At 38.4% G+C, this 25843-nt stretch overlaps 5 protein-coding genes and 1 non-coding gene across 7 annotated transcripts; 4 read left to right on the top strand and 2 right to left on the bottom strand.

Annotated features, from left to right (window-relative positions):
- Positions 1-599: 599 nt before the first annotated feature.
- mecr (mitochondrial trans-2-enoyl-CoA reductase) lies at positions 600-3169 on the top strand. Its single transcript, XM_004078272.3, has 10 exons — positions 600-928; positions 1042-1139; positions 1214-1345; positions 1427-1570; positions 2034-2136; positions 2233-2335; positions 2427-2500; positions 2648-2708; positions 2825-2897; positions 2973-3169. The coding sequence occupies exons 1-10, from the start codon at positions 741-743 to the stop codon at positions 3134-3136; spliced, it is 1140 nt and encodes a 379-aa protein (XP_004078320.2). The 5' UTR covers positions 600-740; the 3' UTR covers positions 3137-3169.
- Positions 3170-3412: 243 nt separating this feature from the next.
- Positions 3413-6604, bottom strand: smpdl3b (sphingomyelin phosphodiesterase acid like 3B). The gene is made up of 8 exons (XM_004078285.3): positions 6415-6604; positions 6118-6331; positions 5337-5434; positions 5092-5235; positions 4812-4981; positions 4535-4715; positions 4111-4244; positions 3413-3963 (listed from the first exon to the last, which is right to left on the bottom strand). The coding sequence occupies exons 1-8, from the start codon at positions 6473-6475 to the stop codon at positions 3604-3606; spliced, it is 1362 nt and encodes a 453-aa protein (XP_004078333.1). The 5' UTR covers positions 6476-6604; the 3' UTR covers positions 3413-3603.
- Positions 6605-7406: 802 nt separating this feature from the next.
- Positions 7407-13622, top strand: rpa2 (replication protein A2). The gene is made up of 9 exons (XM_004078271.4): positions 7407-7542; positions 7775-7866; positions 8101-8202; positions 9104-9217; positions 9433-9507; positions 9965-10081; positions 11134-11256; positions 12398-12492; positions 13140-13622. The coding sequence occupies exons 1-9, from the start codon at positions 7530-7532 to the stop codon at positions 13222-13224; spliced, it is 816 nt and encodes a 271-aa protein (XP_004078319.1). The 5' UTR covers positions 7407-7529; the 3' UTR covers positions 13225-13622.
- Positions 13623-13776: 154 nt separating this feature from the next.
- themis2 (thymocyte selection associated family member 2) lies at positions 13777-18198 on the bottom strand. Its single transcript, XM_023964021.1, has 6 exons — positions 17996-18198; positions 17589-17729; positions 17093-17518; positions 15577-16790; positions 15274-15394; positions 13777-14590 (listed from the first exon to the last, which is right to left on the bottom strand). Exons 1-6 carry the CDS (start codon positions 18186-18188, stop codon positions 14499-14501), a joined length of 2187 nt encoding a protein of 728 aa, XP_023819789.1. The 5' UTR covers positions 18189-18198; the 3' UTR covers positions 13777-14498.
- A 1655-nt stretch (positions 18199-19853) lies between these two features.
- On the top strand, positions 19854-24675 carry ppp1r8 (protein phosphatase 1 regulatory subunit 8). 2 transcript variants are annotated; one of them, XM_023964271.1, is made up of 8 exons: positions 19918-19953; positions 20399-20459; positions 20627-20728; positions 20798-20951; positions 21402-21619; positions 21941-22085; positions 22509-22573; positions 22933-24675. In XM_023964271.1, exons 3-8 carry the CDS (start codon positions 20711-20713, stop codon positions 23284-23286), a joined length of 954 nt encoding a protein of 317 aa, XP_023820039.1. In that variant the 5' UTR covers positions 19918-19953; positions 20399-20459; positions 20627-20710; the 3' UTR covers positions 23287-24675. The 2 variants fall into 2 exon arrangements, with proteins under 2 accessions (XP_023820038.1, XP_023820039.1); XM_023964270.1 differs by lacking the exon at positions 20627-20728 and having other exon boundaries at positions 19854-19953.
- Positions 20572-20736, top strand: LOC111949015. Its single transcript, XR_002875037.1, has one exon.
- Positions 24676-25843: the final 1168 nt, after the last annotated feature.

Genomic DNA, 25843 nt, shown 5'->3' with positions numbered 1-25843 from the left:
ACATAATCTGTTAATGTTTTGTGGTCTTATTGTTAAATAAGGGCTGTACCCTAAGTCTTGTTATAAAACAAAGTTAATAAACAAGTTAAAATGATTTCATCGATTTGTAAACACTTTATTTCCACAAAAAGCAACATGATGTCTTTTGGGGGATGGAAAATGTTGACATATTATTTTTAAAAGGCGGGGAAAAAAAACTCTTTATCCTTCTGCTTTTAAAATAAATTTTTCATTCCCGTTTGCGATGACGCAACCGGAAATGTGGGGATTTCTCCCGAAAAAGTTTTTTTAATGGGGAATCCCATTTTTTTTTATTTAAAATTATATTCGTGATTAAAAGAGTACTTCACTGTTAAATTAAGATAAATTGAACTGATTTAAAACTACTTTTTTTTTAAATTAGAAACTACTTTTTTTTATTACAAACTGTTTTTACAAAGCATTGGAAATGGTTGTTTTATTCTTTTTGTTTGTTTTGTTTTTAAATCGCACATATACTTCTTACTCATACTTCGGGTATGGAAAACATGCTCTAAAATTATTAGCTTTTAGTCAAAAGCAAACTATTTATGTCACATATATATCCACAGGGAGTCGCTGTTTTTTGTTGACCTTATCTCATGAGCCAACATGGCTGCCACATAGACTCAGCTGTCAGATTAATGAATCTTGTCGAGTTTACTTTTAAAGACGGTGTTTGTAGTTACGCTTCCTGTTAATTGCCGGTTAGTTCTAAAACGATGTGGTCGCCGCTCCGTATAGTCCGTTTTAAAGGACAGACTCCTAGCATGAGGCGGCACGCGGCTGCCCTGCTAAAGGGGTGCAGAGATGCTAACGTTTCTAACTTCAGTCATTCAGCTGGACGCTCCACCAAGACCTGTCGGGCTCTGGTTTACACTAACCACGGAGACCCTTCAAAAGTGCTTCAGTAAGAAAGCCCGACTGTATCCGCAAATATGCTTTTGTATTTATTCTAACACATATATCTTGTCATAATATCCTGGATTTCACTATTAGAGCTAAATGAGATGTACTTCTTAGGTTGAAGAATGTAGACCTTCCACCAACTGGAGAAAAGGATGTTCTTATCAAACTTTTGGCAGCTCCAATCAACCCATCTGACATAAACATGATTCAGGGTATTTTTAAAGTATTTTTGCACTGGCCAGCAGTATTCAAGCATCATCCTTAGATTTGCATTGAATTCTTCCAGGTACCTACGCGATCCTGCCAGATCTCCCTTCTATTGGTGGGAATGAGGGTGTGGGTGCGATCATAGAGACGGGCAAGAAGGTGAAAACTCTCAAAGTAGGAGACTGGGTCATTCCAAGAGATGCTGGTCTTGGTAAATTACTGCCTAAAGAACACGCATCAATCAGCTAGCCTTCATGTAAAAAAAAAGAATTGTGTGTCTTTGCATGTGCAGGAACGTGGAGGACAGAGGCAGTGTTTGCTGAGGAGGATGTCATCTCCGTTCCAAACGATATTCCCTTGCTTTCTGCTGCAACACTGGGGGTGAATCCCTGCACTGCCTTCCGCATGCTGGTTGACTTTGAAGATCTCATGCCAGGTAAACCTCCTGAATACAGAAACCTACATTTTCAGCCACTGAAACCTGAACACTCAAAGACTAATAGAGACACGTTTAAAATCATATAATAGATATTCATTAAAGTCCCACTCCAATCATCTTTTGATCTGCTGTAAAAGCGTTCCCAGGGGTCTTTTAATTATGATTACACTTATAGCCCAAAACAGGTGTCGTTTTCAAGACAAACTTTCTGCAGTGCAGCAAGACTGTTGGCGTAGAGTAAACCCACGAGGCATTTTTGTGTCTGCTCCTGATTCCCAATGATTTGAATAAAGAAATACTCAGAAACACACTTTTGAGAATATTTTTCTTCATATATGTCCTCCATCATGAAAAAATGCTACAAGAACATGGTAAAAAACACAATTTTCATCAGGTCTTTAAGCTTTCACAAACAAATACTTTGTGACACATCAAGCAGCTCTGTTTTGTGTCCGTCCAGGTGATTCAATAATCCAGAATGCAGCCAACAGCGGAGTTGGGCAGGCTGTCATTCAAATAGCTGCTGCAAGGGGAATAAACACCATAAACGTTGTTAGAGACAGGTAAACTTAGCAGTACGGCTTCTAGAAAAAAGTGCTCAGTGTGACTTTTGTGCCCTTTTTATTGTGGCAGTGTCTTTTTTTTTTTCCTCTTCAAAGACCAGAGTTCGCCCAGCTCTGTGAAAGACTGAAAGCCATTGGAGCGACACACGTGATCAAAGAAGAGGCCCTGCGACGGCCTGAGATTAAGGAAGTGTTCAAGGTCTGTGGATTTCAAGATAACGTCAGAGATATGACCACTTAGTTTTGTTTTTTTCTAATGGGGTATTGTTTTTTTTTTTTTTTATGGCTAGTCATGTCCAAAGCCAAAACTGGCATTAAATGGTGTTGGAGGCAGAAGTGCCACGGAACTCCTTCGACACTTACAGTAAGCATGTTAGATCATGTCTATTTTTAACTATGATAATCATCAATCATTTACATTTTACAGTTGACTCAAAGGATTTTACAAGGAATCTTGCGTCAGCTAATGTCACACGGCCGTCACCCACAGACATTTGCTCCAATCTTTCAGGACTGGAGGATCAATGGTGACTTATGGTGGCATGTCAAAACAGCCGGTTACTGTGCCTGTGGTAAGAAGGAAAATGCAATAAAGTGAAAGCTGAGATCAGTTCTCTATAAGTGGTATTTAACTCTGAAAACCAAAACTGTTTTTCTAAAAGCTTAATATAAATTTTTCTGTTTTCAGAGTGCACTCATTTTTAAAGATGTGAAAGTTCGAGGTTTTTGGGTCACTCAGTGGAAAAGAGACCACGCCTCTGGTAAGATAGTTTCAACACTCCCTGATTAAAAATAAAAAGCAAAATCTGATAAACGAAAATGTTTTTTTTCCCCAGATGGAAGCTTGTTTGGAGTCATGCTGGATGAACTGTGTTCCCTCATCCGGCAGGGAAAGCTAAGAGCTCCTGCCTGCAATCAGGTGGCTCTCCAAGACTTTCACCAAGCTCTGGACGCATCTATGCAACCTTTTATTTCCAGTAAACAGGTTTTACTCTTCTGAGCTTGGTGGTTTTAATAAACTCATCCCACACTGTTGGTTTGTCAGACACATTCTTTTTTAAGAAAATTTAAAAAAAAACCTTCCTGTCTGATCTAAGATCCTGTAAGCAGGATGTTGTTAAATTACTGGCATTAATTTAAAACCACATATATCCCACATACTAACTTTTTAAAAATTTACATAAATAAAACTTGAATTTTTGTATTCAGAAATAAACAACGATTTCTTTGTGTTTCATATAGATTCTCTATATTAAAAATGAAAGAGGCACACAAATAGTGCTATAATTTAATTTATTTATTTACAGTTTAGGGTTAGATTTGGATATCCAAGAAGTTTCAAAGAAGAGCATTTCTGCTGGATTTCATCTCCATTTTTGCAGTTAAAAGATGCGAAGAGGATCAATCTTTTCTTTTGTTTTACAGTTTTGAAAGGTGCTAGGTGTCACATGATACAACTGGCAATCACTACCAACTGGCCAACAGACTGACAGCTATAGGAAGAAACAGCAGCCGGCCACTAAAAACGGAGGCTGCTCCTTCTTTCACCAGACAGTCTTCGTACCTGTCGAAGTCCACCTCTCTTGCTGCGCACACGTGGTCGACGCGGCAGTCGCTGCCACAGTCCGTCAGGTCATAGCTGACAGAGTTGAACTCATAGTATTTCTGCAGGTAGCAGTGCTCATTAGCCAAACGCTCCAGAGTTTGGTGCATGGAGGCCGGGGAGGCATCGGGTACCCTGAAACTCTCTGTGAGACGGTACTCTTTTTCCCAGCGTCCTCTGGCTGCGTTGGCATGAGTCAGATTCAGATAATATGTCACAACGTCCTGTTCGGATACATGGGTTAAAAAAAAAACAGAATTTTAAATGTGAGAATTATGTTGTCAAAACATTTACAGAACAAATACCAATTTAGAGAATCTCAGAAAAAAAGCATACATGGAAATGAATATTTATAAAGATTCATTTCTTACTTTCACCAGCAGTGTGTCTGTGTCATATTCAAAGACACGAATCCCAGGGTTGTTGGCTCCATTCACAACTCCAGGAAGTGTGGTTTCCCACGGTGTGACGCCCGGACTGAGAAACATGGTGCTGATAGGCAACCCTGAAGAATATAGGAATATAGATTTGTGCCTTCAAGAAGTTATTACAAATTAACCCTTGGAGTTAACCCTTGTGCTATCCTAGGCACTTTGACATTGGGAGTGGGGTCATCTAGACCCCCCAAGACGGTGCGCTGAACTTTTTTCTTTAATGATTAGTGATCTTCACTGGTGTCCATGGATTACATGAAATCCTCTCCACCTTTGTTATGGTAGGGACACCACATCAATGGTCATCTTGACCCCATAGGACAGCACAAGGGTTAAACAAATGAGCCATGTTATAACCTACTGTCTTTATTGTAGAACATGCGGAAGCTGTCAGTATGATGGTGACCAAAGAACTGTCCAAGTATGACTGAGTGATGCTTTTCTATTAAATCCAAGTATCGCCTGTTATACTTTGGTGCAAACCATGGCTTACTTCTCTTCTTCTCAAAAAATCCTGGAGGAACATGTCCAATGATATAAACCTGCAAGACAAAACCAGTTTAGTGTTTGAAAAAAAGAAAATATATTTATAATTTATTTGAGTTTGATTAACTTATTATGTTTTTGATGGGATTTGCCTTCTCTTTGATGGCGGCAGCCTCTGTGAGAATTTGATCTGCCCAGTTAAACTGATCCGCTGGGTCATCCATGTTCTGGGTCACTTGGTTCTGGTCATAGTACAGATTTGTGTTAAGGACCAGCATCCTGTAACCATTTCGGTTTAGTAGCTTTTCGGTGTAGTATCCACCTGTAAAAACATATATTTGTAAACCTATATTTTTAATGCCTATTTTTTCAACAAACACATCAATCGTGTCAAAGACGTAAAGTTTTGTAGACTTATGACTATTTGTTCACCTTTTTTAAATGTTTGCTTTGATTCTAGCTCCAGCCAGTGATTCCACAGTTCTGCTGTTCGGTTGTAGATTGTATTTGGGCCTGCAGGAAGCTGGCTCTTTGGATGAAAATCATGGTTGCCAAGGGCCGAATATACTTTAGTGTCTAAAGTAGGAAAAAAAGTGCAGTCTTTCATTATCACTGAGGTCAACCTAGTGTCATTTTCTCTATAGGTTCCCAGAATTGTTACTGGATTTCATTCTTACGTGGAAAAATCTCAGTTATTGCACTAGTAAGATTACTGATGATGTTTATCACAGCTTCCTCTCCTAGATCCTCATTTGGCACATGCGGTGTGTCATCTCTGTAAAGTCAAAGGAGAGATTTGTAAAAAGTGTTCCGAAAGGAGGAAGTGGAAATCTAAAGCCCAACATTTGTAGCAAGTCCAGTACAGTTAATTAAATCGAAACTAGGTTGTTAAAGTGGCCTGAACCCACTGAGCACAGACACATCTATTAGATATCTAAATTGTGGATACTTTTGATTTTACAGCTGTAGATATGACAGACATGTACAATAAAGACCTGGCTATTGCACATCGCCGTTTCGATCTTTAGCAGACGACTTTCCCTCAGCCAACGGCATTGTGGTCCCATCATGACTTGTGCGTTGGAAACAAGCCGCCATTTTTCTCGAGGAGGCTTAGGGTTAGTTAAATAGTGCAGTTAAATAACAAATAATAATTAAGAAGGTGCATGAGAGGCCTTCGATAATACAACGAATACATTTACACATGATTTAAACAGTCTAATAGGCAAATATCCCAAGATTAGATGGCTTCAAGAAGATGTGTAGGAGACCTCTATATGCAGATCAGGACACTATTGCTAGACATCTAATAAAGGAACAAAATAGTTGTCTGAGATGTTTAGTAGACACCTAGAATAAGTGTATATTAGTTATCTAGTAGACATCTTGGTGGGAAATTAGTCTAATTGCACAGAAAAAACCCACAGAGGTTACCATGTAAAGAAGAAAAGTAGGTACCCTGTCCAGATGATGAAGTCTGGGTCTGGAAGAATGCTCTTCATGGCATACACAGAGGAATTGATCAGGTGCCATGGTGAGTCACAAACATAGTCTCCAAATCTACCGGCGCTCAAAGCAGGCCGTTTGCCGCTAGAGGCGCACACCAGCTCCGGTTGATCTGTCACTTCATAAGTTGGGTCCCAGTGCAAATCTGTGATATGCCAAAAGCTTCCTGGAAAAGATCAGCACATAGGCGAAGTAAGTAAATGTCACAAAATCATCTATAACACGCTGGTTACACAAGGCTCTACTTACCAGTGAGAGCAAGAGCTCCTTTGAAAAGCAGACAAGATAAGAAAAAGCTTGTTGCTGTCATGTTTGAGTGTCTGAGAACAGCTGTGCTGGAAAAGACAGGCAAGGGTCTATAAAGGAAGGGCAGAGCGGGCCAACACAACCTTCTTACCAAGGCACTGACATGCTTGTGTGGATCATAATAACTAAACCTTGTTTTATGACACAATATTATTAGTTTTTACGAGAACGCTTAAGATAAGAAGCACTTTTGACAGATTAAATCATTACAAAATAGCTCTCTTTGTCCATCAGAAACTACAAAATGACACTTTTATCATTTGATTCTCCATGGCAAGTCAGAACTAAAGCTTTCAACAGAAAATTGTTTTTCTTCAAATTAAATAAAAGTTTAGAAGTTCATACTAATACAGGGTGTTACTGATTAGCCTATGTTTATTGAGCTGCGGATTTGGAGGCTGAGAAAAATATTACACAATCCTATCACCTTTACTGTTGTTATTTAAACTAAAGACACACAAAAGCAAAAGGCTACCTTAAAAAGCAATTCAAATTTTAGACCATACGATCACACACAAAATACCTTTCACGTTTTATTTTTTTATATTTGTAATTTTTGAGATTTTGATAAGTTATAGTATTTACGCATGCACCAGTGCTCATTACAACTAGAAAACCTTTTTTTTTAAATTGAAAGGAACAAAGATCATCATGTTCCACCTCTTTGCGATAGCGTCATAATTTGCTTGTTATTTCCCGAAATATTTCTATCAGGTGTAGATTTTCTTAGTAAACAAGGATTATTAGATCTTTTAAAATAATACAATCATTATGAAATAAAAACAATGTTAGAGTTTAAGAAAAAAACGGTGGAAATTCCCCATTAATTGGAATGTTTACTCCAAAACCGTGGCAAATGCCTGACAGTCAAAAATCAGGGCCAGTACATTATCTATATACCTCTCGCGATGAAACGTTTCGCGGGAATTATCCCACGCGCATGCGTCTTACATTGAGTTTGGCGCGCGGGAATCAGGTCGTTAAGCAAGTTGGTTGCTCGATTTCACCCCGTCACTAAATTATCTTTGCATTTTAAGAATTACTTACGAAGTGTCAGCATGTGGAATCAAGGTAAATGTCGTATCCAAGTTGTTTGTTTGCCTTTACATCGTTCACACTGGCATGTTTGTGTTGTTTGGTACAGCTAACGTTAGCTTTACTTAACACTCAAGTCAAGTGGCTTCTTTGTTTATTTCTTACAAGTGTAATAGTTTGTTGTCAAATGTGTCTTCCATTAACATTGTAAATATGCCGAAAAGGGAGTTTGCTTCACTTGCTTTCAATTTCTGTGTTGAAACTTTAGGAGGCTACAGTGAGTCGGGAATGGTTGGGGGTTACACGCAGTCTCCTGGAGGCTTTGCATCGCCTGGCTTGTCCCAAGGAGAGAAGAAAGGGGTGAGAAATGACAATGCCGACAGAGTGATGGTGCCTTTCAAAACTTACACCGGTAGTTAAAAGTGATCCATATTAAAGCTTGAACATCTTTAATTCCACATTGTCCCTTTGACCTAACATAAACCGTTTTTATATTATTATTGCACTTGTCTTGTATGCTTGAGTGTTGTTTTAAGCACATAACGGTAACGCTAGTAAAAACTGAAATCCTTCTGTCTGTTTGTTCATCACCAGAGGACCCGTTCCACTCAAATTATACCCTGCACAGTGTCTCAGTTGATGTCTGCATCTCAGGCTGATGAAGCCTTTAAAGTGGGAGAAGTGGAGGTTAACCAGGTAACCTAAAATGCAAAAGAGTATGTCTACTGTAAAGTATTAGATATCATATAATTTTGATTTTACTCTCTCTCTTTAAAAAGATAAAAAAAACACAGACCTATGTATATATTTAATAACGATGGAAGGGAAGGGGACCAAGTCACAGTAAAACAAAGTCTCAATAATTACGGTAATAATTAGTTAATTGGAGCTAAAAAAAAAATCAATGAGTCCAAAAATAATGCCTTATCAATTGGGAAATAATAGATTTAGCTTTTTTCCTAATATATTTGTAAGCTTTTTGTTGGAAACAAAAGCATCAGTAAGTTATGGACTTTTACCTTTCTTTGCTATGTGGCAGATCTTTACAAAAAACACAATAATAATGATAAAATAAAATAGAAAATCTGGAACAAGTAATCTTTTGTTTGGCAAGCTGTTTGACATTTATTGAGCAAATATGCATCAAAGTACTTCCATCTTAAATTACCTTAACTTAGCATCTACATGAAAGCAAAAACATGAATGATTTATTTCATAGCTAGAAGTAAAGTCAGGCATCATAGGGTTAAAGAATGTTTTTTTTTTTTATTAATTAATTTTTTTAAATTAATATTTAACAATATTTTATAACCACGATTGTAAAACTTCAACGTATTCTGCTACACACATGTAGAACTTCTCCTTTCGACTGGTGTTTAAATAATTGATCCAAACTTAAGTCTTGGAAGCAGCAGTAAAATATCTGTTCGGAACAAGAGAGACCAACTCCAGATCCTTTATTTTGAAAAATCAAGACAGGTTTCTGTCTTAAATTTAGTGTTTACTAATGCATAACACTTGGCAACAAACAAACAAAAAACAACAAAAATGTACTTTCATATTGTTTTTATTGCCTTTTTACACATCTCTGTCATAGGTCACCATTGTTGGCATCATCAGAAGCACGGACAAATCCATGACCTACATCCAGTACAGGGTTGATGACATGACAGGTGCTCCTATGGATGTGAAGCAGTGGGTGGATACAGAGGTCAGTTGGTGACAACCCCTTGCTAAATATGATTCATAAGAGACACAGTCTGCAGACCATTGTTGTTTATAAACAACATTTGATCAAATCTACATCTTTATTATCATTGTTGATGCTGTCATTGCTGGTTTCATTAAAATATATATTTTAACATTTATTTCAGTTAACTTCCGGTTTCTAGAAAATAATTTCTCTGATTGGGTTTTATTTTGTAGGATCCGAGTGTGGACAGCACTGTTTTGCCTCCAGGAACATATGTCAAAGTCTCTGGAAACCTACGCTCTTTTCAAGTAAGTGTATTACAGGGCCTGCCAACTTTTATTTTTATCTTATTTTCTTCATGCGGCCCTAACACTGTAAACAAAGGGCCACGCTTTAGGGCCACACAAATTGGAAACTTTTGTCTTTTATCAGTTATTGCATGAATTAACTTAAAAAATGGTTGTCACTGATTTGCCAGTTCTTTATTTAGCTAAAAGGTGCTTTCGTCCCAAAAAATGAAGGTTTAGGCTTTTGTCACCTCTTTCCTGAGCTAAGTGTAGGTTCTTACAGCAGCTGCAAACTTTTTTTAAAGAGCCTCATTTCCTTAGTTTAACACCTATAGCCTCCAAACTTGTTAAAGAGCTTTATTTGCTTTTTTAAACACCTATAACCTGTCTTAAGGTCATTTGTGATTGTTCATTGCTGCTGTTTCAGTTACTCATTTTTGAATTTAGCAGAAAATGTGTGTTTGCCTTCCTGTGTCAGAACCACAGGTCTATGGTGGCGTTCTGTATCAGACCCCTGGAGGACATGAATGAAATCACCTCACACATGCTGGAAGTTGTCCAAGCACACATGGCGCTCGGCAAACCGCAGAACACCGTAAGTAATTGAAACTTTTACTTCTGCAGTTCTCATCTCAAGTGAAAACCTCTGAGAATGAGGAACTGAATGTTGATGCGTGCGACCCAGAGAGTTTCGAGGTTTTCTCGTTGAATCCAGTAAAGAGAAAATCGACGGAGCTAGTCAGAATTGTGTTTACCGATCATTGAAGACGTTTTGGTGCAGAGAAGTGTGTGGTTTGAAACAGGAAGATGGTTGGAGTCGTCTCTAGAATCGTTTGTACTTAAAGTCTGCTGTTCTCCCTAAAGAACTGTATGTCCAGCATGTTAAAGATTCTGAAGTCTAAGTCTGCAGGAACCCCCTTTTGTTGGAAACATGATCACATACATGAATGTGATACAAACTCAGTAGTCATATTTACAGTTTTTTTTAAGTCTTGCAACAACAATGTACAGAAAAATATATATTACAATGTTTAGTTTGCATGTTCAATTTGCAAGTGTGTCTGCATGAGAGTGGCTTGACTTTATGCACAGAAACGAAGCTGAAAGTGAGATTATCTCTCCAGCCTGATAATACTGATGATGATCATATACATGTCTGCACCACAACACAGGCTGCCAGCAGTTTGTGGTAAATTGTGCAAAACAATACCAACAAAAGGTTTCCACATAAAACTTGTCATGAAGGAAGTAGCATAAAAGCTAATTTTATGTTTTGAGCATTACTGTTTTATACTACCTCCTTCTTGTCCATATTGGGGCAAAGAACATAATTGATACCTTTTTTTTTATTCCAAAGCAGTTCTCTGGGGGGGGGGGGGGGGGGGGGGGGTGCTTCTCTTTGTCCATGGGCTATTGTTTCATTTAGGAAATACTTATTAGTTTGGTTTTATAGCAGACCCTCCTCTGTTATCTTTAAGTTCTGGTTTATCCACATAAATCAACAACATTTTGATGTGAGTTATAATAATATACGCGTTTAACAATCATGTAAATCATTTCAACCATGAATGACATCATTTTGTATTTGAGGTTGTCTGGATTTGAAGAAGTCATAATGACATGATGAAGTTTGTGTTGTTATTGTAGCTTGGTGGTGGTGGAGGAATGACTGCTGGGAGCGTGTCCAAGCCAGCCATTGGAGGAATGGGAGGCAGCTATGCGGGTGCCAGCGATATGACTAACAACGGGTTAAGTCCAAATCAAAATCAGGTAAGTCTAATCAAGTTAACTACATATTTTTAACTATTTTAAAAGCATTCCCAGTGGCCAAAATCAAAAAGCCTGTATCCTTTTTTTTAAGAGATAAAGGGCGGAAGTAACCCTCCCGTGATATCCCATCATGCCTTCCTATGCACCTTCTCTCGCTAGCTTACAGCCCCCCACAACCCCAAGCTAACATTAGCCGTGCTACAAATATGGCAAACAATAACAGAGCTATCTAGCCAATACAGTTTTCAGCCAGATGCCAGCTCAGGCAAGGAAAAATGAAAATCTCTATGGATCTATTTGTCTGCAAGTGGATGCACCAGTATGGGAGACTTTGGCCCACCCATTTCAGTTGCTGTGTCACAACTGAGAGCTTTTTCAAACTGTAGGTTTTTTCTCTGCTCCTGATCCATCATGACTTGAATAAATACCCAGAAATGCAGCATTAACCTTAAATTCTTTTATATGTCTTGAGAAAAATGCTACATGTTAAACCAAGTTCCATGACTGGAGTTTGGGCTGCTGAGGCACCTGCCTTCAACTGCCACCCAAACCACATCGCACCGACCCTTCTGAGCTCACTGCTATTCGGTTTCTCTACTGGTCCATCATCGTTCCAGTACTCACTATAGTCATGTCTGGGACCAAAAGAACGAGGTCCCGAATACAAGCGGCTGAAACGAGCGTCCTCAGTGGGGTGGCTGGGCGCTCTCTTAGAGAGGAGGAGAAGTTCGGTCACCCGGAGAGAACTCGGAGTGGCTGCTCCTCCACATCAAGAGGAACCACTGGAGGTGGCTCGGGCATCTGGTTCGGATGCCTCCTGGGCCCCTCTCCTGGATAGGTGTTCCGGGTATGTCCCACTGGGCAGAGGCCCCAGGGAAGACCCAAGACACGCTTGAGAGTCTGGGAACGTCTCGGGGTCCCCCCAGAGTAGCTGGAGGAAGTAGCCAGGGAAGGGAAGTCTGGGCATCATCTTTGCTTAGACTGCTTTCCCCCACGACCCGGTCCCGGCTGAGTGGAAGATGGAGGGTTAAATACATCATTTTCATTGGCGTGGGACTTTAATGCTTGTTTGAAATTCCCATTATCTATCAAATTGGTATAAATAGTGCATGAGTAATGTATCATCATTTTCATCTACTAGGTGCTGAGTCTAATAAGAGGTTGCCCAGAACCACAGGGTATCAGCATTCAAGATCTGAAGCACCGACTTGGTGGTATGAGTCTCCCCATGATTAAGTAAGTGAATCTGGGCTATAAAGCGCTTTCATAAACATGAACAGCAATAGAAAATGAATGTATTTGTTGTTGTTTTCTTTAAGTTAAGAAAAAGGTTGAGTTTTTACCATTTTCATTTCTATTATGTTTGTTCTAAATGCTTAGTGAGAGCTGGGAGTTCTCATAGGTTTAAAATAAAAATAAAAAGAAAGCCTTTACTAAATATTTAATGATTCACACACTATTGAGGTTGATACCTTCTGGCACACATGTAAAAGGTATTTAACATCCAATTTGTTAAATACCATTTCAACTTTTTAGATAACCCAATCGTAAATCTTTTTTGTATTTAAATTAGTTTAGCTTCAACGTGTTCATGTTTTACATGCTGGCTGCCTTTCTGAAGGTCACGGTGTTTAAAAATGAAGTTATTGATTTTATTTTTTATTTAGTCCAAATGAAACCACAGCAACAAAAAAAACAACAACAAAGAAGAAGGAAGTTGAGCTGTTAGAATCTGGAAATTCCCTAGAATACATTTTTTTTATGCAAATGGTAATTCTCTGAATATTTGTAAAAAAAAATTGTGACCGGCTTGTTTTTTCTCTCATTTTTTAGCATTAGTTGTTGCAAAAAGTATTTATTTCCTTCTCTCTTTGCGCCAACAGACAGGCGGTGGAGTTCCTTAGCAACGAGGGTCACATTTTTTCCACTATCGACGAAGACCACTTCAAATCAACCGACAACGACTAGTTCACTTCTTTTGAACTTTTGGGGTACCGCACTGAAACCTTTGTTACTCAAGTTGTAGACTTTGTCAAACTCTTAATGCAAGTACAAAAATGTGGGAAGATACTCAGCATTTTTCTGTTTCCTCCTTCTGCATTCATGCAGCAGCTTCTGCTATTCACTTCTTTGAAGGAAAGCAGTTGTTGCTGCACTTCATTTTGTGTTTCTGTGTGTACCCTCTCCTCTCTTGTAAAGCATCTTTTGATTTTTTAGTCTTGCACAAGTACCCAGTGGCGCTTTTTACTTTCTGTGCAGTTTTCTCTGTAAGAATAGATTTCGCAAAACTGTGCTTGGATTTTTCTTCCTCTGTAAACCAAGAATTTATTTTGTCTGTATAATAAAATAAATCTGTTAAATCTGAACTGCAAAGTTGTCAACTATTTTTCACCTTTTTTTAACCTTGAAGACAAAAAGGTCTGCAAGTTTCATGTCATTACATTACATGTTGATAGTATTTTATGTTAGTTACTTAATGTTAGGGTAAAACTTTTCACAGGACGTAAATCGACTGAAACGTTTTAAATTCAAATAGTTTAATAGTCCCCTTCAGTTATATTCAGAGATCAATCAGGATGTGCAGTCTTTGACAAATCATGATACACATATGATACACACATAATCCTAACTGTGCTGTAAAATGATAATACAAAAAATAAATATATGTATAAGAAAGTAATGGGGGTGGAGGGGACCTGGGCCTCACATTGTGGTTTTGTCTGTGGCTTCGCATCAAAGATTGTATAGAGCGTTTTGTTTAGAGTTTCCGTTGCTGAAAGGATGACACTATCGTGCTTTGCTGTATTTCCATACCGCAGTAAAACGAATTAACAGATTAGAAAAAGGTAGCTAATTGTGGTTTGCATTGCCTTACTGCTCTGGTTTTGCAGTTTACATCCACCAAAGCAAACATACTGTTAGTATTACACAAAAACACAACACTTCAACACAAGTTCCCGCTTCTCTCAATAGTTTGACACACAGGCAGCTTCAAATACATGTTGACAGTAAAATAACGTCTCCACAAATAAGTTTGAGTTAATAATAAAAAAAAAACAGATTTTTTGAATAATCTAAAACGGTTTCATGAAATACTAGTTTAAAGTTTTATATTTGTAGTTTGATATTAACACAGCATGGTGTATTTATCATCTTACAAGGTTTTTCAACAAGAAGTGCTTGATATTGCAATATCTGTACCCCTCTGAAGTCCAGTTTGACAATCCTTATTTTTTGTTTATTTAGTAGAACATGATGCTCTCCTGTGCCGTTTTCATCATATCTACAAAAGATTCATCCACAGTTTCATAGTCGTGGTCACTGTCCTCTGTTCCTGAGGGTTGAAAACAAACAAAAAAAGTGAGCGTTAACATTAGTTTTCCATATTTACAAAACAAAGATGGAATATTTTTTACATGCAAAATATGTTCCTCATTTCTTTTGAGCAGCGTCTTTTCAGGGAGTTTACTTTGTAGCGGAGCCGGTTAGGTTGATATTTCAGACAAATCGTACATTTTGCGGTACAAGCACCAAATCTGCCGTGAGTAGACCTCAGGAGGCCCTCCTTTAGAAAAACATGTTTGCTGTGAAAAGAAAGACAAGGAAGCTGGAAAACGTCACCTGCAGTGTTCAGTACCCATGTATTTATCTCTCACTATATATATATATATATATATATATATATATATATATATATATATATATATATACATCACTTTATCCATCAAAGAAGATGGACAGAATATTTTTTTTTTTGTGGCAAACATGCTTTTTTTTTTTTTTTTTAAAAAAAAGGATCCTAAGTTGCATCCATGCTAACTTTGGTGCTTGTACCACAAAATACACTATTATTTTAACGAGTTCCACTATTAGTCTTTTCTGATTAAATATTGTCGGTTCTGTTGAGCCAAAAAACTCACAAACCAAAGGAACGTTTCTTTGCTCTACAGAAGATTTGCAAGTGCATGGTGTTCGGCATTCATAAAGTTTTTATGAACGCTAAAATCAAATGTTCACCTCGTGTTTTTTGTGACTGGATTAGTTTTGCGTAGTCGTTTGCTACAGCCCTCCTTTCTGCCACTTCAACTTCAGAGTGTTTTCGGGGCACAATTGGTGGAGACTCGTCAGTTATGTCAGCCTGTAGGAAAAGAGGAAACGGTAAAGGAAAAAAAAAAAAAGGGAAAATAGTACCTGACCTTTTTCTGAAAGATTACCCAACAGTCACATTTGAAAAAGGTATGGTGTCAGACATAAGTGAGGTTTACTGTGTACTGTAACAGAGAAGCTTTTTGAACATGACTGCCACAGATCCATACTTACTGGAGGGGGTGGAGCTGGTGGTCTTCGCTTGTTAGTTAAAGTCAGATTACTCATCTCCTCGGTCGGGGTGGCCATCTCCTTTCGGTGTTTGGTTTTATTTGTTTTGCTTGTTTTCTTTGTGCTCTTTCCCTTTTTGCTTGTTTTTTCTGAAGACATGTTTCTCTTTGGCGGCCGAGGCGGGGGAACTTCGTTTGAGCTGACCTGCTTTCGAAACTCATAAAAAAAGGACTCGGTCACCTCAATGACCTTTTCTACGCAACATTTGGGAGGTTGACCTTCAGGCCACAGCAAAGGGTCCTTGGTGAAAACGACGTTCACGGAAAGCCACTGGATTGGGATCTCAAAACAATGTTCGGGCTTTTCGAGGAGGCTTGCCTGGATGACGGGCTCCGAAATAATTCCCTCTAACCGGAGACATGCAAACGCCGACAGTGGATCTGTCTCCAGTTCTGTATCACGACTCACCACCTTCACGTCCAGTGGAAAGCTACAGTTCTTAACCAATTCGCTGAGTTTGTACTTTTTATTATCAGGAAGTATTTCCACAAAGTGCCCTTGCATATAAAGAGGAAGAAAAACTTCATCTTTACTATCTTCCTTTTCAGCTGCCTCCACGTCGCTGTCTTCATCGTCCTCCTCGTCTTGCTCTTGCAAGCGTTGGCATAAAAGAGCCTCAACAGACTGCTTGTCTCCTTTGCTGTTCTCAGGAGATAACTCCATTCTCGTGCAACTTAGAATCTCCAGTTTCTCCCCAACACTGAGGGAAGGAAGGCCCTCCGCCACGTCCTCCTCACAGTTCTTTGTCACACTGACGTTCAGGCAGGGTGTCTGAGTTGAAGCCACGTACAGCTCATAGGCCGAGTTAAACTCTCTCGGTCTTTTCCGAAAGCGTCCAGTGTACTGCTGACACACGAGGAAGTACTGCTGCGTCTTTCGGCTCTTCGGGGTGGACACCATTGTGAAGGATTTTGTCGTTCTCTTGTGTAAAACCAAGCTGACCCCTTTGTTGAGCTCTGCTATCCATGTGCTTTTGAACATGTAGCCATTCTCTGGGCCATCTATGATCTCCACAACCGCGGGGAACATTTCGTCCGGCTGAGACATGACTTCTGTCAGACTGAGGGGCGCCACAAACTCTACATCCTGGCATGTGCTGGTGACATCCACCACATCTATCTCTAAACTGGATAGGAAATTCATCTCTTTTTTTCTCACTGTAGGGGAAAAATTGACAAATGTTAGTGAGAGACATGTGAAAAGAGGAAAGTCCATAAAGCTAAATAAAGATAATTGTTTCCCTCTTACGGCTTTCTAAAGAGTAAACATTAGTAAAATGATACTTAAAATGTTTCTGAGCAAAGATATTAAGATGTTTTACAAAGATCCATTTCTATAAATGTTGTTTTCGATTTGATCAATCCACATTCATAGTTTGACGAACTTCTCATTTACCACTCAGCTATGAAAATAAGGAACCAAAAAAATCCAATGTAATATGTAAAGAAGTTTTTCTTACTACTCATGATGGCCTGGATCTGATATATAGGAGAGAAGATTAAGGGTCGCTGACACTTGGCGGTGTTGCTGAAGCGAAACCTTCGACTGCGCAGTGATGGTGAAGACATGATCTCCTGGAGGCTGAAGTTTTCTTCGCTCTCGCACTCATAAAACTCCCCACGGAAAGACGTAGGAATGCACACTTCTGCAGAGGTCTCTTGTGAACCTTTGAGGTGGCATCGCACTTGGTCCTCTTGGCCCTTCTGCTGTTCGATTGAAAGCACAGTCAACACTTTCCCAGCCCCGAGGGTGAGATCCCCAAAGGTCATCTTAGAGCGGTTGGTGAAAGTGAAGGGAAGGCAGGTATCCAAGCTGACGGGCCTTAAACTCAACATCTCTTCGAGCGAACTGTAAGGCATCTCGTCTGGTACCACTTTGAACAGACCTAAAAACAGAAAAAAAATCAGCAAACTGCAGCAGACTAAACATTTTACTCAAGTGCATCTCAAACCAACCTTTGTGATTGATTGGCAACTCGAACTTTTCATCGTTGGAAACATCCTGACAAGAAACTGAGTGGAGCTCCAATCCAATGATCTTTATCAGATCACCGGTAGAGAAGCACACTTCACTACCAGAGAGTTCATACACAGAACCTGAACAGAGAAAGAAAGAAACATGATCCTTATAAAAGTTTAACATTTTTACTTAATGCAAATATGATCATCACATAAAATGCTTCATGAATGAGACCAGTGGAAGGAAGGAGGGAGGCACATACGCTAAAACAGGCTGAGAATGTTGAAATCCAGACGCAGTAGAACGTGTTTTAGTGCCCGCAGTTTCTGTGTTCCCTTAAACTTCTTTAAAATTTATACTGAAGTCTTTACTTTTCAAAGAACCAAAACCCCACAAGGCTTACCTTGAAAATACACTCCAGAGCACACTTGCAGAATCTTTGGCAAACTGGCCTTGTCCAAGGATGCAAAGTATTCTTGAAGCGGCAAAGCGATGGCACCTGCCATTGCTGTTTCTGTGCTGCTCTCAGAAATGAAAGCAGGAGGTAAATGACAAGCACAGCAAGAAAACAAAAAAAAAAGGAGATGCTCTCGCATCTAAAAACCACAAGAGTGAACAAGGAAGTTAAGGGAGTTATTTGCACAAGTTGTGCACACTGTGGTAAAGGCAGTGAGATATGACTCAGGTCTTGGCTCACAGACAATGTTACAGTTGTTGCAGCTTAATAAAATACACCACAAAGTGAATAAGAGTTTTTACAGATGTCATATATGCACATGAATGTGTGAGAGACAGAATCTGAGAAGAACAATTTCTCCTCTATCAATGGAACAAAACATAAAATGCATTCTTTCTGAATTAAAAATGTTCTAGAAGGACTAACTCTACTGCAATGCCTAAACCTTAGAACTCGTTTTATTTTATTTTACTGTATGCAAATGTACTTGGGTAAGGAAAACTGGATTTGGATGTGTGACACATTAACTAAACATGTGATCTTTACCCCTTTTGCAAATTATAGACGGAAAACATTTCATTTTTGGTTGAAGCCTTACATGTCTGAATCAAATGCAGTTAAAAGTTGTGTCTGCACCCCCTCTTTATGGATCCAGCTCACAGCGCTTTTCTGAAAATGTCTATCATCCTTTCTGAAAGTTCACTTCTGCTTCAGCTTTACACTTTATGCCATCTGTAAACAAAACTTTTACCATCTCCAGCTGACTAACAGAGGTCAACGCTGAACATATTTTTTTATTTAAAACATAGAACTCTAAATGGATCCAAGAGAGTCAGTTAATTTGAGGTAACCCCCCCCCCCCTTCCACCCACCTCAGGCCTGACCAAAAAAGCAAAAACCAGAAGGAGTTCACCCACTCACAAGCAGAAATAGATACAGACACAACTTCAAGCCCCCCAACACAGAATCCCACACATGTTGACCAATCATTTATTTCCAAGAAAATGTTTCCATTTTCAAATTAAGAGTTTAGAGACCTCTAGTGGTCTTTTGTAATTGAATTCTTCATGTTTATTAGGCAGCTTTACAAAGAAACATGCAAATCAAATAAAAAATTACTTGAATTATAACTGTTTTTGTTTGTTTGTTTTTCAAAATATAATATGATAATGTTTTTCATTAGTTAAGTATTTAAAAGTTACTCCCAAACCACTCATCATCTTGAAAAGAAACATTAAACATACAGTACAGACCAAACGTTTGGACAAACCTTCCCATTCATTTGAATGAGAAGGTGTGTCCAAACTTTTGGTCAGTACTGTAGTAAGAAGAACATCTTTCCTATGGGATAGATGGGGAGGCATGTGGTCGAGGGTTCTGCTGTGTAAACCATGAAGAGAAAAGAGAAAAGCTAACAAAAAAAGTCATTTTTGTCATCAAATATTTTTTATAACTTTTTCTGAGTCCCATTACAGGACTGTTGTGAAATTAAAATTAATGACATTATTATTAAAATTAATCTGTATATTTTTAATTAAAATATTACATTTTCTATGAATGGATTTAACACAAGTAAATCAAAATTGAACTTTTTTTGTTAATAAATCTTACAGTGCAATTAAGTTTTAAGTGAAGATCATTTGCCAAAAAAAAAAAAAAACTATTTCAAAAGTTTTACTAAAAAAGAATAATTCCCTGTATCCTGTACAAATCTGACGAATATTGCAATATGGTAAAATTATTATTAATATTATTACTCTTACTATCATTATTATCTCTGAACGACAACTCCCGACATCCCAATGTTTTGTTTACCCAGCATGCATTTTGGTTGCAATATGCTAAAGCAAGATGGCGACTAAAACAGGCAAAGACGGTCCTCCGCCTTTTGATTGTCCATCATGGTGAGAAAACTTACTTATTGCAGAACAAACTAGAAATTTGTAACGCGTTGCTGGATGTGCATTTGCAAAGCTATTTGACCTGTTCATTTGTGCCTTTTAATGCTAAGTAGAAGTCTGTAGTTGCAGTTGCTAACATTAGCTAGGTTAGCATGGTAACCCTTAGCGTTGTTGGCGTCAATTAACCAGAAGGGCTAGAAATTATTTATTCGAACGGGGAAAGCCGTGTTCTTTGTATGAGTAGAATTCACGTCCAGATCAATTAAAAATAATTATTATTATAAATGTGGAAAATATTTATCTTTAAAATATTTATTCTTGAAATAGCTAGCGCGGAGAGAAACATGTAAAAGACATTTGAATTCATTTATTGTAACATTAATTTGTGCATGATCCATGTTTGTTTGTTTTCCCTAAATATTGACAGTAGTTGATCGTCTGTTTACAGGGCAGGCAAACCCCCCACGGGGCTTCATCTTGACGTAATGAAGGGAGACAAACTGATAGAGGTAATAATTGAATGAAAATGTGCAGATGTTGGTCCTGTTATGCAGTAATATGACTGCTTATTCTGCTTTTGTGCCTTACTGTTGTTAAATCATGTATCGTGTAAGTCCATACATGCACCCATACACGAGCCTGACAGTCTGCTCTGTCCCTGATGTTTGAACATCAGGACAGGTCTGTGGCTGCATGGCTTCCAACGGTGCTACAGCAAAATCAGCCGTGAGGTTTAAGCTGATCAGTGGAAGCGACACTGATGAGTTATGACTCAGAGGTACACCTGTACTGTTGAAGCCATACTTTATGTGTGACTGACAGAAAAAACATTCTCTCTTTTCTATAGAAATTGATTATTGATGAGAAGAAGTTTTACCTTTTTGGGAGGAACCCCGACTGGTGTGACTTCACCATCGACCATCAGTCATGTTCCCGTGTTCATGCTGCCTTAGTCTACCACAAACACCTAAAAAGACTCTTCCTTATAGACCTCAACAGCAGTAAGGGATCGCTTTTAGTCCTACCTTTGTATTTGATTTATATTGTTGGAAGAAAGAAACGGTACACAAAGCAGAATGCAATACTGAAGCATTTTAATCATTTAGGAATTGAATACATTCTGCCATCACGTTTGATACATTTACGAATATTAAATCATATGAATAGAGTTAAAAGGATCACCACAGCTTCAACATCCATACACATTTTGTTTGTTTGTATTTCATGTGTTGTGATGAAATCACGGATCGTATCACTGAAAAATTTAGATTTGATCAACTTTCTGACTTTAAAGCAAATATCTTTCCCAATTGCTAAAAGAGTTGGAGTGTACGGTGGTGGTAAAAATTGCATCTTGTTTTGTTGTAGTATTGTTTCATTGTTATGACAGTGTTGCGTTACCTCTTTATTTTATTCTTTTGGGAAACCTTATTTGATTGTTACCCTTTCAGCACATGGTACTTTCCTTGGACACATCCGCCTCGAGGCCCACAAGCCTCAGCAGGTTCCTATAGACTCCACTTTAGCTTTTGGGGCTTCCACGCGAACGTATATCATCAGAGAGAAACCCCAAACCCAAGGCAGCACTAGCACAGGAGACAATAAGACGGGAGATGACGAGGAGCTCAAAGGACTTCTAGGTCTTCCAGAAGAAGAAACAGAGTTAGATGTACGTTATGTTTTCTGATCAATCTTGTTTTCATCTCTGTTTATTCCAGTCTTTTTGCCTGTTGATTCTTGAACTCTGGCTAAATTTGTCAAACTACTAAAGTTTAAGATTTGCTTGTTTGCTTTTATACAAATAGACCTGCATATTTTACTTTGACCATGTGTGCATGGTCAAAGTAAAAGTAAAAGTAAGTAGTGGCAAGGTTTAGTTTCAGAATACTACTATGTTTTTTCCCACTTATGAATCCTTTAATCCCGTCTACCGGTTGGTTGAAATGTTGTAGCCGCCTTACAAATGTTTGTGGTTTCTGAATCCTGTCAGAATCTGACAGAGTTCAACACAGCTCACAACAAGCGCATCTCGCTATTGACCATTGAAGAAGGCAACCTGGAAATCCAAAGACCTAAAAGGAAACGCAGAAACTCCAGAGTCACCTTCAGTGAAGAGGACTCCATCATTAACCCAGGTACTTACCAGTGTAAAAAATAAAAAACTTCATTTATGAACTTCTTGTTTTTAATCATAGCTGTTTTCACCTCTTGAGACAGGATGAATATTTTTTTGGTAGATTTCCTGTGGACTAGTTCTTTATATATATATATATAAGTTTATGTACTGGTAAATAGTTTTTTGTTTTTTTTGGGGGGGGTGTGTAGTTAATTTCCCTTTTTATTAAAGCACAGTCAAATAATTCTGTCAATGTTGCTTTCTAAAGATATACACCCAAATTTTAGTTTATGAAAAGGCTGAAAAATATTTGTAAAATACATTGATATTACTTTTGCAGTTGTGTCAAAGTGTGTCTATTCCATGTTATTCTCCAGTTATTAGGATTCTCATGAATGTAGATGTGTGAAAACATCTCTAAAAGGCTTTTTCTCCTTTTCAGAGGATATTGACCCCTCGGTCGGTCGCTTCAGGAACATGGTGCAAACAGCTGTCATCCCCATCAAGGTAAACTGTCGAAGGATTTTGGTGATTATTTGTATGAGAACTGGACCGAGCAAGAATGGTTTACTTCCAACAAAATGAAATTAATTAACGTTCAACATGAGACCATAATCTTATATTGAGGCGTCTGATTGGTCAGTTTATAACATGAATAACTTGCATTAAAGAAAAAAAATAAGATTAGCAAGAAGATGTTTTTGAAGGTAAAAAGAGCAAGAATAGTTATTTAATCGATGTGAACATATAGTGTTATAATTTAAATTCTGAACAGACTTTATGCCTTCTGTAAATCTGTAAAAGAAACAAAGTTGTACAGCTTCCAGCTTAACCCATCAGACTAATAGTTGACTTTTTTGTTGTAGAAACGCAGAGCGGAGGGCCAAAACACTCTGGGACTGGACGAGCTGACAGCAAAGCGCATGCATGGCTACAGCTTAGGTGGTGGTCTGTATGGGGACTTGCCTCCCACCAGTCATGAAAACCAGCCTACAGGAGCGCCCGGGGGTGCTGCCATGCAAGGAGGACTTCCTTTGCCCTTCCCAAACCCAGCGCCGGAGGTGGACCTGGCCCCAGAGGCTCCTCACCCCCCAATTTCTCTCAATCCCACGCCCGTCACAGCCCCGTATCTACCAGAGACCCTCAACGAGCCACGCAAAAAGAAGTACGCCAAAGAGGCTTGGCCAGGCAAAAAACCCACCCTTTCGCTACTTATCTGATGAGTTCTGGAAAGCTTCTTTCTGCCTCTCAGGTTACCAGAAGATGGGCCAGTCACTGTGACCTGGCAGAGATGGAGCCATTCACTTCTATTTACCCCCCATCAATTTATAGTGTTACTCATCGTCAAACAAAAGTGCAGCTTACATTTTTACCGTAGGTCTGCCTCACTAGAATCCACTCCTATTAATAAACAGTTTGGTTGTTTGTAACTTTTTTTGTCTGGAAATAAAATCCACCTAAGTTTAAAAAAAATCTTAGCAGTTAGTGCATCAGTTGAAGAGTGGCAGATAGTTGTCAGTGACGGGTGTGGAGTCACCGCAATGTCCATGGTAGTTCCGATCAGTGTGAACTTTTTTTTTATTTCTGTTTTGTTGGTTTTTCTGTTGCTATTCAAGCAAATGTGCTTTTATAGACCACACCAAACTGAGAGGTCAGGAGAGAATACATCTGTAAATGGATATTTTGGAAAAATGCAGGGCTATTCTCTTTATCTTTTTTTTTACTTGTACTGTTTTAAAATGTTTTTACATTTCATTTTTGTTTCCAATTATCCCGATTCTGTGTATTAGATCTTTTATGGACTAGGTGTTGTATTCTCCTGGTAAACCAGTAGGTGGCGACTCAAACAAAGGATTCAGATTGGTTTGAAGTTTGGCTGCAAGCTCTAAAGTGATCATTTGTCTGATCTATTGCACCTGAATCTAAGTAATCATCAAAGGAATATTGCAAAGAATTGTTTAATTCTTAAAAGTTTTGGCATTTCCTGGTCCAAACAATACACAACTCAACATATTGGACTTTTTCCTGGGATTTGAAATGGGTTATTCCATTTTCTTTTAGCTAATGACAGAATTGTGTAATCAATATTGGTTGGACTGAAAAATCCTTGGACATAATGGTTTGAAATCTGTTTTACTAACAATAAACCTGGTCATAAACTTTAACCTGTAACAGTTTACACGGCTTAACTAACCGAAGAAAGCCAACTGCGTCTGAGCACACAGGAAAAACTGCTGAAAGATCACAAGATTCTGGAATACCTTAAACTGACTTTGAAGAACTATGTGCATTCAAAGTTGTCTGGGCTTAAGGTGCATAACGTTTAATAATTTGAAACAGTATAATATTTCCCAAAAGGTGGTTTTTTTTTTATGTCTGCCAGTACAATCTATGAGCTTCGAGTCGACTCACTCAGACCTGATGCAGCAGTGATTTTGGAGATTTGGTGAAAGCTTCAGGTCAGTGTGAGTTCACATACGGGCAAACAGTTTTAAGAAAGATGCTCCATGTTATTGGATGAATAAGTAGTTGGCGTCCTGCGTCACAGCGTCCAACTCCTAACAGATATACAGATTTCAAGAGATTAAAAAAAAAAAAAAAAAGACATTTCTTGCGTCTTTAACTGTTGACTTTTTGTCAGTTAAGTGTCGATTTTGTAATGACTGTAAATAAAAAATACTTTTTAAGCACTTTTGCTTCTTTTGTGATTATGTTTGTTAATGCATCCTTAAACATGTTGGAGAGGGTTTTTCAGGATTAATTGGAACACTTTTAGACATTTAAAACTTATTTTTTTCTGTGTCAACATAGCCGTGGAAAGTGAACGCAGCCTCTGCAGCATGTTGCACTTCATTCATGTCTCAAAATACAATCTTGAGCACATTTTACATCACTAAGCTCTAGGTTTTTATTTATTTATTTTGTATGCAATGACTTGTTGAATTTCCAACTTCTGATAACGTCTTGCATTGTTTTATGAGCTGGTCTGAAAGGAAGTAATGTGGGTCAAGTGTGTGTCCTCTCTTCACCGACACGTAAAGAGAGGAAAGGTGATGAGGTTTATAGAGATCGTTTATTATTCTCCAGCTTGTTCGAGAGCTAAACATTAACTACGGTAAATATTCAATAATCAAATGCTCTTTGGACTTGTCCATAAGACCAAAACAAGCAGCTTTAACTTTACAGTCCTTCAATTTTTTATCTTAAATTATATTTTAAAGGTAGCTCTATGTGTAAAGTAAAAAAGTAAGAATATGACACGAACCTCTTTAATTGGTATTTTATTTTATTGAAATGTAAATTCAAAAATGCTCCTTTTTTGTGTGATTTATGGTAACTTCGTTTTTTTTTTTTTAAAGCCAATAAACCAAAAACATTGGCAGAGAGCTTTTTGGACATTTCTTTATTGTTTAGGATGAGATAAACTCAAGCAGATGAAGCCTCAGAAAGTTATTTATTGGTAAATAAAGTTTGGTTGATCATTTTTGCTTGGAAATTTGGTGAATGTTTTTGGGGTGTGATGGTCTTGGTTGAATGTTATGAGTGTATGCTGCAGACAGGAGCATCATCTTCATGCCGTACCGTTCACCTTTGTTCTGCTACACACAATAGTTTTTGAAGAAGCATATTCCGTTTACAGCTGCGGGCGCGTGGAGGTGGTTTTGTGAACTTGACCCATCCCCTGTGGGGGCCGCGGTGAGCTGCAGTCACTGCAGAGTTTAGGAACCATTTGGTGGTTTGTGGTTGAAGTATTTGCAGGTAAGTTTAGTTACACTG

Source organism: Oryzias latipes, chromosome 16 (genome assembly GCF_002234675.1).
Source record: "Oryzias latipes chromosome 16, ASM223467v1".
Taxonomy (NCBI): Eukaryota; Metazoa; Chordata; class Actinopteri; order Beloniformes; family Adrianichthyidae; genus Oryzias; species Oryzias latipes.
This window is presented reverse-complemented; position numbering and strand designations above follow the sequence as displayed.